The sequence below is a fragment of the Phocoena phocoena genome, chromosome 8, assembly GCF_963924675.1.
Source record: "Phocoena phocoena chromosome 8, mPhoPho1.1, whole genome shotgun sequence".
Taxonomy (NCBI): Eukaryota; Metazoa; Chordata; class Mammalia; order Artiodactyla; family Phocoenidae; genus Phocoena; species Phocoena phocoena.
The window spans coordinates 83,498,480-83,512,222 of record NC_089226.1 but is presented as its reverse complement, the minus strand read 5'-3'; the positions used below and the strand labels follow the sequence as shown (position 1 = coordinate 83,512,222).

General features: G+C 32.4%; 1 protein-coding gene across 1 annotated transcript in view; it reads right to left on the bottom strand.

Moving 5' to 3' along the window:
- The window catches only part of ELP4 (elongator acetyltransferase complex subunit 4), a 246,719-nt gene that overhangs the window by 132,386 nt on the left and 100,590 nt on the right, over positions 1–13,743 (bottom strand). The window contains exon 8 of the mRNA XM_065883004.1: positions 2,588–2,696. Coding sequence (XP_065739076.1) covers positions 2,588–2,696 — 109 coding nt within the window. The remainder of the gene's footprint in view (positions 1–2,587; positions 2,697–13,743) is intronic.

The following is a 13,743-nucleotide window of genomic DNA, read 5'->3' as shown; positions in this document are numbered from 1 at the left end:
AGTGAAGCACTAATGAAAAGTATTTCATTTTATACCTTATTAATGACTTGAACAAACCATTGAAGAAAACTACATTTCAGAGCACACTCTAGGATCAAACATTAACCCCCATGCCATCCCAAGACACTCATTTCTGTGGCATGTTAGACCTTTATGTAGCTGTTATAAGCTTTGTAACAGTGCTAGGTAAACCGTGAGCTTTGGCCTCTTGTCAATAGAAACACTTGCTAATTTTTTCTGACAAGGGCACTGGATGGCTTTTGTGCAGCTTAATGCAGTTTCTGACTAAACTCGGGGTCATTTGCCACAGACGAAGACACGGAAGATTCTTCAGCGCGTCTCTCTGCCTGACTCAGCCCATATTTAAAAATTACCATCCCAAAGACACTGATCCCTCAACATGGAGGAAGAAGGGAAATCCAGATTCGAACAAATTAGATAAATCTTATTTACATAATTGCTTCTCTAGTATACAGTTTTGTGCGTGTGTATTTGGACGCTTAGTAATGTATTATTGTTAGCTTAAAAGGGTCAACCTCCAAGCGCTTAACTTTAGAAATGGCCCCTTCAAAAATAATTCACTAAAATATCTGACTTAATTTTTTAAACTGAAGAAAATGCAAAAGGTGTTATTAAGAAGACAGCTCTTACATACAAATTAAAAATATCTCATACAGAGTTGTTTAGTAAAATATATTAGAAATAATCACACCATACTTCCACTTGCACATTTCTCATTTTAACCTTGTAAGTGCTTGTTTAGCTAACTGTTAAATCAGGAGGCCTTACAGAGTGAATCAATCATTCGTCAGGTCCTTCTTATTAACAGAAACTTTACTTATCATCAGAATCATCCATTAATCTGTGGCAAACAAAACCGATCAATCCAGAGATTTCAGCACAAAAAAATCATAGCTTTTCAACCCTTGAAATGTTTCAATCAAAATAATATTTTTTAAAATACAGAATATGATTTTACTAAATTTATAAACTCATAGTACTTACAAATGATACTCAGATATAACATAAAGATAATGTTTAACTTCAGTTGTTTTAACATAAAATGTAAATAATAAATTAAAGAAATAGTTTATCCAGTTATAAGATACATAAATCCTGGAGATGTAATGTGTAGCACGGTGACTACGGTTGACAATACTGTATTGTATATTTGAAAGTTACTAAGACAGTAAATCTTAAAAGTTCTCACCAACAGAAAAAAAAAAGTGTAACTATGTGTGGTAATGGATGTTAACTAAAATTATTGTGGTAATAATTTCTCAATATATACCTATATCAAATCATTGTTGTAGACCTAAAACTAATACAATATTATATGTCTCAATATATACCTATATCAAATCATTATGTTGTAGACCTAAAACTAATACAATATTATATATAGTTTAATACAAATTTTAGAAAAAGAAAAAAAAGGGAAATAGTTTAACCTTAACAGTTCTCTTCCTACCAAAGCAATAGTAATACATTAAATGAATTATATAGAGGGTTAATTTGGGCATATACCACATCCACACTTATGCAATGATCATGAGGCAAATTATTTTATGTAGTTTGTGTTCACAGTTTATATTTTCTAGCCTTTTAAAAAATACTCGATTGTTAGATCATGCTATTTTATTATTTTTTTAAAAGGTTTTACGCCAGCTCTTTAAAGCCCTGGTGGTCATAAGTATCTTATAATCCTTTTGTTGGTAGCCTCTAGAAATTGCCACAGTCCTACAATCACAATCTTACACAATCTTGTAGCAGGCTTCAAATAAGCTATTCAGTCTTTAGACTAAGGTTTTCCATGGAAGTATAGTAGTTCCACAATAATAATTACAATAATTAGTATTCATTCAGAATAATAAATAGGTAAAAATTTAGTATTCACCATACTCTATATTCAGCTTAGATCTAAGATAAGCATAACTACTAAACTTACCCTATTGAGACAGTTCTATGTAGGAACTTTTATTTTAAAAAATCCCCAAATTAACCGAATGACTAAAATACTATTAAAAGTCAAAAAATATAAGTAAGAAGCCTGATTACTTGACCTGTGTTTATACTAGGGTGGTAACATTTTAAAACTTGCTAATAACTCTAACAACAAAATGATCAAAGAAAAGTCCTAATATAATAAAAGATGTTTACTTTCTAAAAATGTGATTGACTAGGACTTTGTAACTGTAATACAGTATGAATTTTATTTATCATACAGCTAAGCTTTGTAAAGTATAAACCACTATACATAGCTGTTATTATTAGAATTTATATAATACTTATTTCTAACATGGTTAATAAGTAAGACTGATTTCACAGCAACTTTAGGGACAAAATGTACATCTGACTGAGCCATGCCTTAGTACCTGGGTTTGACACCTTTCAAATAGCTACTATGCTTCTTAGTCATAATGTAGTTTGGTGACAAGCTGCCATGAAAGATTGGCCAGGAAGGAAAAAAGTTTAACAGATATATTAAAAAATAAAATTCATGCTACATGACAGTAGATATTATGACTGGACAAGATTCTTCCAGGCAATTGGAACACACCCTTTTCATTATAAAGATGCTGCTTACCATGATAATCCTTATATAATGGGTTGGTTTCTTTCTCTGAACCAATAAATGATTCCAGACCAACTACTGTATCTGACAAGTTCGTAACACGAGCAATAATTGCTTTATTCTGTAAAACAAGGAAACAAAACACTCATGTTATATTTAAAATATACCACCTAGACAATGTCATTATGCCATCTCAATGACAAATTGTAGAGAAGACAGACTATCAACATGAAGAAATAACTTAAAAGTTAAAGCTACCAAAAAAAAAAAAAAAAGTTAAAGCTACCACAGGTGGAAAACTGGATGAAAAATATGGCCCATGTAGGTATGCTATTCTAATTTGAAGAGCTGAGGGGGCATACCTTAGTATTCATAGAAGAATAGTTTTTCTCTTGTCTTAAGGGGCAAGGCTACCTTTATTTTCATATACTATTATTTTTTCAAATTACTTTACCCAGTGCCCATCGGAAAATCTGATAAACATCAGAATTTAGAAGCAGTATATAGTACAGTATAATGTATAAGGGAAGATCCCACTAACATCTGTCAACGGGGACCACGTCCCAGCCTTATAATAGCTGAGGTCCTCTGTATCATATTAGAAACATGGAAGGGTCCAGCTAAGAGTCTGCAGCATGGCCAGCTCTGCAGTCTTCTATTCTCTCTTTCCAGATGCTGCTATTTGACTCTGTAATAACAATAAAGGCAAAGAAAAGATTGTAGATGACCAGCACTAGACTAGTAGCCTACCCTTTCCTTCCCAACACAACCAGACCTGAATCAAAAATACTGCTGAACAATACATTATAAAAGATGTCACATTTTAAATAGCAATAGTTCTAAAATACCCAGAATTTCATGGCTATAAAAAATATAATAATTAAAAATATAATCACAATAATCTGCAGGTTTTCTTGAATTATTTTATTTAATAAAGTTCAGTATTCCTTATAACTCCTGATAGGGCGATAGGTTTGAAAACTATTTTATAGGCTATAACACCTTAGAAAAATATTTGATCTGAAGATCAGATTAAGTTGAAAAGATTGTTGTTTATAAAATTTTATAATTTTGAAACTCCCATTTTATACACTGATATACCATTTTAAAACTAATCCTTAAAAAAAAGTATGGGAAATGTAAAACAGTCAAGACAATTTACAGTCTCATGCTATGTCCCCTGTTAAGAAAAGTCCAAATACAATCAAATATGTTCACTTTCTGAAAATGTGATTGACTATTGAGCTTACTGGTATTCCTCTGTTTAAGTTCTCTTGTAAAGATCGCATAAGAATGAAAAATAAAAGAGGGTTGGTTAATGTTAACTGACTTGGTTTGAAATACACAGTAGCCTCTGTCACTAAACATTATGCTGAAGTGACTAGTTAACTCACATCTAGGGCAGTACTTTGCAACTCCTCTGTAAGTAGAAATGTGTGTTATGAAGAGAATATTACAGCCTTTGAAATAGTGCTCTTAAAAGGAAGCAGCAAAAGTAATTACCCTTAATTGTCTTTAATACTTTCAATCACGGGGGGGAGGTACCAAGAATAGAAAAACGAACATCATTTGGAAATGCCTATTTTTTCCAAGGCAATTTTTCATTCAATGGTGAGAAAATAATCCAGATTGATCCCTTACTTTCAGTTCTATGCCACAGGGGATGGTCTTACTCCAGGAATAACAGGGGTTTCAAAGGCCATAAACATGCTCCTCTCAATATTTCTTTAGCCAAAGACCATTATATCGAGCTCATCCAGGTTGGGTTTCAGCCAGTTATTCTTCACCCAAACAAAAATGTCTGCCAGACATTCCAACAGCTGGGAGACAGTTCACAATGAGTCAACTTGAAAATGATTCATTGTGCTGAGTACTGAACAATGTTGGGGTGGGGGTGGGGTATGGCTGAGTTGGCTGTAGAGGGTGAGAACAAGTGGGAGATGAAGAATAACCATGTGGTTCTCCCATTAAGAAGGATCTTAGATAACAACCAGCAGACTCTTATCATTTCATTTTTAGGATAAACTCAACTGGGAAGAGTACTCCTGCCATGGACCCTCAGATGAACAAGCACTTATAAAGGCTACTGACAATATTTCTTAATCAAAAAGGTCAGATTTCCTTTTATCTATAAATAGAAGACTGAGCCTTTGTATCTAAATATCTGAATCTAAAATTATAAAAGTCAATTTTTGTTACGACTCAAATATCAGGATTTCAGTGATATAAACTAGGGCTTATGAATGACAGAAATTGTAACGTTTAAGTATGGAATTAGTCTTCCATTCTAGTAGTATATAAGCAAGGTCCTGTGTATTTAAATGGTCAACATGACATTTATTTCAAAGAAGGTTTCTTTCCTTAATTTAACCTTAAAATTGACTAATAAACCACTTAACATCCTGTAATATTTATCTACATTATAAGTCTTTTTAAGGTAATTTGCGGGAGATTAAAAATATCAATTATCCACCTTGCAGAGGAAAACTGATGAATTAATATAAAAGATACAGACAGCCTAGATTTTAAAATCTCAGAAACTCATACATATATTTCATTTGTCATATTGCTAAGCTCCATAGGTTTACATGTTATTAACTACAAACGAAATTCTATCTTAAAAGCTTCCATGAAGTATCAGAACAAGAATAAACTTTTAATCATTACCATAATATAAGTTACATTTAACGGTGAGCTTACTGCTTTCTGCACAGCAATTCTAGAAAACAGTTTATGTAATGTGGCAAACCAGATTAATTGTGAAAGTTGTATAGATATCTGAAAAATGTCTATAAAATAAAAAGCACAGGAAATTATATAAGAATAACATCTAAGTTTCTGAATGAGATGAATTTTATCCTAAACTCATTCAGTCTTCCAGTTATTTGTAGGAGCATAAAAGATATTTGGGCATGTAAAGGTACTTACTTTTTTAAAAGTTCAAATAGTGTTACAGATTACTTCTTTACCTCCAAGATTCATAGGGAACGTGGTATATTGATGTAATCGTACCTTAAAACCACTCTTGTCAAAATGTCTTTCAAATCATAATATTAATACTAAATGGTCTTTTAGATAAAGGTAGGTAAATTTACTTAAAAGAATCTAAAGTTAACTGCTTTTAAAAATCCTTAAAAGCATAATAATCACAATTCACTTTAGGAATAATGCACTATGGACAATAAATTGTCTTATTATAACCTGCAATGTTCAGAAAGCTTTAGCATAATGATTTTAGCAGAGGCCTGGAAACTGGAACTTCTATATTCTCATCTTAAGAGAGTCTAAGTGTTTTTATGTTATTAGCCAAGATGCGAAACCTCTTTAGTCTACAGTATATGTATGTAGTTGGAAATGGAGAAGTAAAGGTATTTGTGCATCTATTACTTAGACATAAATTTTGAATAATTTTTGTGTTAAATTTGAAGTTGTTGCAATATAGTTGCCAATAAGGAATATTTGAGTAAGGACATTCAGGATTCACCAGTATGAGTAAATTAATGGTTACACCACATGCATGGCATAATGACATCACCCAAATATATACAATGATACTGCCACTCTTCCTTCCTGCCCATCTGGATGTGAAAATCTAGGATGACTCAAAAATCTTTCTTATACTAGGCAAATCGCCCTTCAGTCCTGGGTGAAAGTTGTCAGCTCTGGATAGTAGCCAAGACATGACTAGGAGGGAAGCCAGGAGAGAGCCAGGGTCCAGGAGTTTTAAGAGTTTGCTGGCAATCCCAAATAGCATTGTATTAAGTTACATAAAAGGTTCTTAAAACTTTCTGTTGTGGTGTAATTTCTTAATTAATTACTTAAATTTAAATTATGTCAAATGATGTTGCAAATAAAAAAGGCAAATCGGAATGTCCAGTTGACTACCTTCTTACTCCAATTTTAATTTCACAAAAAACTTCACAGAGTTTTTGTTTTGATTGTTCCTTGTTTGGTTTCATAGAATGTTTCCTATTTACTTCTACAGAATGGTAACCGCTTTTTATTAGGATATGCCAAATCCATTAAATAGATTTTAAATAAAGGAAGGTTAATTTAATGCTATTTTCCAATTCAAAGCTCATAAAGCCAAAATTAAGAACTTTGTTAAGAGATAAAAATTCAACTACTGCCACAGGAAGCTCCCTTTGTTTTCTAATGAAAATAGTTGAGATACCTATTTAGAGTAACCAAGTAACAATGAGAATATATCAAAAAACTCTGAATATTTCCTTACTTACTTGGACTTAATTATCTCAACAATATAAACGATATAGTTTGTACCAATACAATATATACTTCCAGGAAAGATTTTAACAAGATAATTAAAAAGTAATTAACCAATCACTTAACTATCAACAAGCTTGAAAGGAATAAATCAACTGACATAAAGCATTTGTGAAACGCCTCAAATTATAATAAGTTCTTGGGTTACTCAATAAGAAAGACAGCAAACACACAATATGAAGGGTTGAGCTCCATCTGAGTATGGCACGCACATCAGATTTGGGACTACAATAGCACAAAAGCACTATCAAGTTAATATTGAAAAGTTAAAGAAATATTTAAATTACTTTATGTTTGACCCTACTATGTGAAACGATGTGTGTGTCTGTGGTGGGGAGGGAATCACCACAAGAAAAGCAAGTATTCTACTTAACAGCTCAAGTTATAATAACATTTTTTGAAAAATGATATTAGAAACACAAACATACCACAACTCATGACATTTTTTTTTGTCATGTAATAAAAAAAAGAAACTTGAATGAAGGGATAAATCTAGGGATATTTAATGAGGTATTTGTTTTTCCATGCTTATTAAGTTCTCCATTCAATTGAAATCAAGACTATGAAATAATAAAATTAGGGCTTCCCCGGTAGCGCAGTGGTTGGGAGTCCGCCTGCCGATGAGGGGGACACGGGTTCGTGCCCCGGTCCGGGAAGATCCCACGTGCTGCGGAGTGGCTAGGCCCGTGAGCCATGCCCGTTGAGCCTGCGCGTCTGGAGACTGTGCTCCGCAACGGGAGAGGCCACAGCAGTGAGAGGCCCACATACCGCAAAAAAACCCGAAAAAACTGTTATACAGTTTGTAACTTTTTACATGCCTTCCCTCACCTTCCCAGAGTTGTCACTTACTTCTGTGCATTAGTCTCTTGTTTTACTAAAAAAAAAATTGATAGTGGGGAGATAATTATATTCATAATTAATTTTGAGTTTAAGAAAGAATATAATTTTATCAAAATTATACTAATATATATTAATAATAATATTAACCTTAGTGAAGGTATTAGATTAAATCTTTCCAGATTTAATACTGAACTTTATTCAAAGTCACATACAATTTTAAAATATGGAGGAACTTCTGTAAATTAAAAAAATCCTAATGGCAACACTCTCTCGGTAGCATTGTATATTGATATTCATGGAGGGAAATCATAAAACAACATATTTCGGTTCCTTTTTCTAATGTTTAAAACATAAGAAGCTAATGGTAAATATAGCTACCTCAAGGGCAAAAGAAATTGCTGAGTATGTTGCCAAATACCAGGATTTTTACTAGGATTAAGCAATGGAGCCATATTTTTTGTTTTCCATCTAATCATACACTTGTTATTCTATATTTTGGTATGAAAATGTTGGTTTCTTAAAATTGAAGCATTTTTTAAAGAACACATGATGGTATTTTCAGATATATTATTTACATTTACCCTGGTCTCAAATACTACATGCTTTGCAGAACATTTGTTTACATCAGTTTTATTTTTTAGTAAGTTATTATATAAAACATTAAAAAACCCTACAATTCTGAAAACCCTTATAAATGGACTGAACAAAATGCTGTAATGAATAGGCTGAACAGAATAATAGCAAAATATTCAAAATTAATTTTAGGCATTTTTAATAAACTACACATCATCTAGTTTCATATTATAGAAATTATTCCCATGGAAATTTACTTGTATTTTAAAATCTTTTATGGGTAACTTCCTAAATCAGAAATTTGTTGCTCACTACTTAATACATGAAACCCTTAAAATGTAATTCGCAGATGTCCAAAAGCTCACACCCTGCCTGGAAAAACAACTGCTAATATCCAAATATCAAACAGAGCATCCAGCTGATGTTTGCGATGCAGTGGTAGGTTAAAGATACTAAAATTTAAAATCAGCTTAGAATAATCCCATATTGAGTATAAAATTATAGCCTGTCATCAGGAACAGGCTGACAGAGCCAGGTCCAGATGGGAGACTGGCTGAGAAAAAGGCTGAGGCAGGTGGGAATATGATGGGAACCTGACGGAAGACAGGACTACTCCCTCTGCTGGCAAGGTTCTCACCTGCTTGAATTTTTAACTAATGACTAGCTTTCCTTCAATTATTTAAGATATAACCAACAAATTATTTAAGGTGTTCCTTTTTTAGTTGGCTGTGCTGTATTTGCACATTTTCAAACTCATGGTATCCTATTTTTTCACCAGATTAATTTCTCAGAGATATAAGGATCCAATGTTTCACCAGGAGGTCCAATTATTTACTTATAATTTAATTGCATCATAAGCATAAACAAATGTACAATTGCTTTTATAAATATTAGGTCTTTAAAAATTAAAAATGCTTCTGATTTATGTTTGTTGATATATATCTCTTCTGGAAGAAAAAATTTCTTGGGCTACAGACTTCAGAATCTCTTTCTCAGGCTCTGCATAATGTCCCGTAATGAAATAATATAGAAATGAACCATATAAATCAACTATACAGGGAACAAGGAAACAGCATGTCACAGCAAAACAGCATAGATGTACAGCGCCAAACCCATCTGATAATCTAATGATCTGAGTTTACAGATATTATGTACTAATATATAAGAAATTAAGAACGAATGTTTACACAGAAATTTTGTTAAATTTTACAGAAAAATTATTCAATATTTGATTTTCAATGTAAGTTAATAGCTGCAGCAAAAACATTTAGTAAAAATCTGTTCTAAGATTTTGGCCTACAACCAGAAGCTCCCAGAACAGGAGGGATCAGCTTTTTCACCCACTGTTCTCATCTGAATCCTGGCTTAAAAGCTATTCCAGCTCCCAGCTTTCCAGAAGGCTCCATCCCAGGAATCCCTGCCTGCCATTTGGTTTGCTGATTTTAATCTCTCAGGACTTTCTTACAGTGGCTCTACTATGCTGAACTGGCACTTGCTTCTAGAAGTGAGTTATTATTAAACCTGTAGGTCAACTGTGGCACTAAAAACTCTTCGGAAGCTTTCAGCCACTGTGTACAATTTGCTAGTCTAATTAAATATTAATTCTAAGTGTTACATTTTGTGGCTAAGAGCTTTTATTTTCCATCATCAGCCTGGAAGAGAAAGAGGTTACAAGGCTAATTTAATCTCTCTCCCGTCCTCTCCAACATTAAAGATTAACTACATAGGGTGTGAAAACATTATTAGAGAAGCGGGAACTCTTTATATAGTAATAATGATGTAATTAATAGCAAAGGGCTAAAAAATAATGTTAGGATATAATATATGACCTGGTACTTAAACAGCTTTAAATTATAATTCGTTACAAGCATGTTTTGTCTCGATATTAAGAAATAAGTATCACCCTTCTTTGAAGACAGTAATCTTTCTTTAAGGGAAGGTATGCATCTAAGTATATAAATAGGAATAATTCAAAATTTGCATTTTCTTATAGGTGTTTTTCAGAAAGCTTGTAACACCCAAGATAAAAAGCTTAGTAATTCTATTTGTAAAATAAATACAAAATTAAGTTAAGTTGTACTTCTTTTCTGTACACAAAAGTGATGTAGTAAAGTCTATAATAAAAATAATGTTAAAGATCCTCCCCCTTTTTTTCTTCTATCATGTTCAAGGAGACGAAACACAGAGTCCCTCCCCGATTCTGCTCCCAGAACAGTTGTGTCCATGCCTGGACATTGGGCATTATAAAGACTATGCAGTCCAGCAGCCAAAGATTCCATATGCCCAAACAGATGACTCAATCTCCATACTGTGATGAGACATTTCACTATTTCTATCATTGATATATTTGAAAATTTTGGCTCTAAATAGTACTTTACCAACCATCACCACTACTAGGAACTATATAGTATGAATTGCCACATGAACCAAAACTTCATAATTTTAGGGAAAGCAAAAAAGTATTTAAAGTCAAAATTATTTTTAATTGTATGCCTTATCAAATATGATTTGGTTAGATTAATTATAATAAAAGGTTTCTAAATGACTCTTTTTACTTTTGAAGACACACATGAATCTTACTGACAGTTTTAAATATGCTACCCTTATTTAATATGCATATTTACACTATGACAAAATGGCACATATACTGCTCCTAACGCTCTACGTAGACAGAAACTTATAAGAAATTTGGGGTTTATTTGTGTAAAAACTTTCAAACATCCTGGACCAAGAAAGTAAATTAGAAATATAAGTATAATGCATACAAGCTAAATTTGATTTAAAAAATTAATCAAACACTAGATTGTGTAATATGAAACAGAAGAAAAAAACACTGGAACTATAAAAATTTATAAATCCAAGCATATAGGAGCAGACTTGAAACACAGTTCTATTATTTGTTGTTGTAAAGAAAAACAGACTCTGTTTACACCCAACCAGACTTGTACGAAGTTACTAAATTTTCAAAGACTGGAATTTGACAAATATGGTAAATTAATATGGGTTTAATATGATTCATTTCATTAAAAATAATTCTTTTTAAACTTTTAAAAATGTTAATTTTTTGCAATCTATATGAGTAGTTGAGAAGGTCTAGAAAAATTAAGGCAGATTCTTAGTTGAGAATATGAAAAATTGATACCCAGAATATCCAACTTTATCCTTTAATAATTCATAGTCGTGATCAAGAGATTGAATCTGTAATTTTCAGCCTTAAATATTTGTAACAAACTGTATTTAAAAAGACCATTTCAAATAATAATTCTCCTTAATAAAGTACATTTTAAAAGACCATTTAAGACAGATTAAGTTATACGGCAGAAGGTGGTGTTATGTTTTCCTATAATGATGCTCATATCAACAATTAGAAAAAAAATATTTTCCAGAATTTTATAGTTGTAAACTCATAAGAGTCTGTTGTTCCCTTACCATACAATTATTCTTAGGTCTTGTTTTAAGAATAAAAGATTTCACACTGAGAGAAATTCACAAGGCCACTGGAGTCCACATTTCATAATCCTATATTAGTGGTTAGTTCTATAGCTGTCCATTGCTTGCCTTAGAGTTTAGCTGCTAAAATACTCAGCATGAACACAAGTTTATGGATGTGAAAAGGTTTGCTCTGAATTTCTCCACACTGAAACATACTGCATCATTTACTTCAGTGGGTTCAAAGTTTTCATATATTAATATTATAGAGGATTGATTTGAAAATGTATCAATTAAAATAACACACTAAAACTTCTTTCAGTTTTCAAGAGACATGTAACAAGGGCCCGTCTTCCTGCTTTTCTTCAGAAAATGATTTTTCCTTGGTATAAGCTAACTAATGCTGGTGACAGTTTTCTTCAGTGAGGTAGCTGGAGGCGGGGGGAGGGTGGGGAGGGAAATTCCACAGATAAAATTGTTGGAAAATAGTGGTTTATGATAAAAACTGAATAGGGTTATTACTGACGAAGTGCCAGTGATGACCAATAAAAATGTTATAGGCCAGTTACAAATCTAAAATCTATTCTGAATAAAAGAAAGGTTAAATAGTTTACCAACTAATGTTCTATACACAAATACATTAAATGCTAGCAATACAAAGAATTATTGTAGAATGAGAAAAAGTTATTTCATATTTTATCATCAAAAATGTCAAGGAAGTTTTCACTCCTGCATTATTATAGTTAAGGAGAAATTTATTGGGTTGTTTATATTTAAAAATTCCTTAAAAGTGTAGATTATGACAGCTTGAATATATTAGCAATAATAAAAAGTAAATTTTCTTTTTGAAAGGAAAGCTGTGAGAAAGGTATAGAAAAATAACCTTTCCTATTTTAATTACAACTCTAAGTGCTTTAATATTTATTTCCTGACAGTTTCAGGTAAAAGTGTTTTCAATCAATAAAAAATACAAATTGAGAACAACCTGTCACATATTGTGTAAATAAAATGCATAAGCTAGGGGAAATTTATTTGCCTTTCGCCTCGCCAATATAATCATAATAAGGCATGAAACTAAGTTTCTATTTCCAAAAAGAAGAAATGTTATTGGTCACCATTTTTCTTAAGCAGAACTGTCACTGATAATTGCAAATAAAATTAATTTAAAAGGCACAAAATATTTGTATAATTTGCAAGTGGATGACAAATTTCGCTAATAGTAAGCCAGTTCTCATTTATAAGACCAAAAAACATTAGAGTTTCATATGTTGCTAGATATGGAAATCAAACAGTAACCAATTGTAACAGCTTCAAAGTTATCACCGTGTAAAAAAAGCTCGTTAAAAAGTTTCGAAGGGTGTACAGACATTTGCGTTTCTAACAGTAAACAGGAAGAAAAGCAGCAGAATGTTCAATGTAGCTGAAATATAACAATCTTTAATATGGAAATTTATACTTAAGATTTTAAAAGTTGAAAAAATATTCTCATACTTAAGATAATAGGAAGGAAGAGTTTCAAGGTAGGGTTTTAGTTATTTTTCTTAGATGTAACTTTTCCTCTTTCTTTTTCAATCCACTATAATCTTCACTCGACAACAGTTTTGAACAGTTGAGTTGTGAGAATGTGAGCAGCTGCTGTTATTATAACTAAAGGTCTGTCTACTGCTTGAGTCTGAGAGACCACATGTTCGGCTGTCCTCTCATCTTGCCATCCTCACCAATTAACTATTAACATGGAGGGCTGTACACATGCTCTTGGGGGCTCTTTAACAGGCTTCTTGGCGAGTGGAACAACTACACAGCAGGGATCTGGGAACTGAGTAATGCCGGAATATAGGGGAGCCGTCCATAGTTCTGCTCCTTCTAATGACACTTTGCTCCACAGTTCAGCATGTAACAAAGTCTGTATTTAACTTGGCCGTTTTCACATACATTTTTAATACAGTGTCTTTGGGCAGATACTAAAACTATATTCTAGCAAGAGAGCAGGTGAGTAATACTACTACTTCACAGGGAAAAGTGTTTAGGACTATATCTGCACA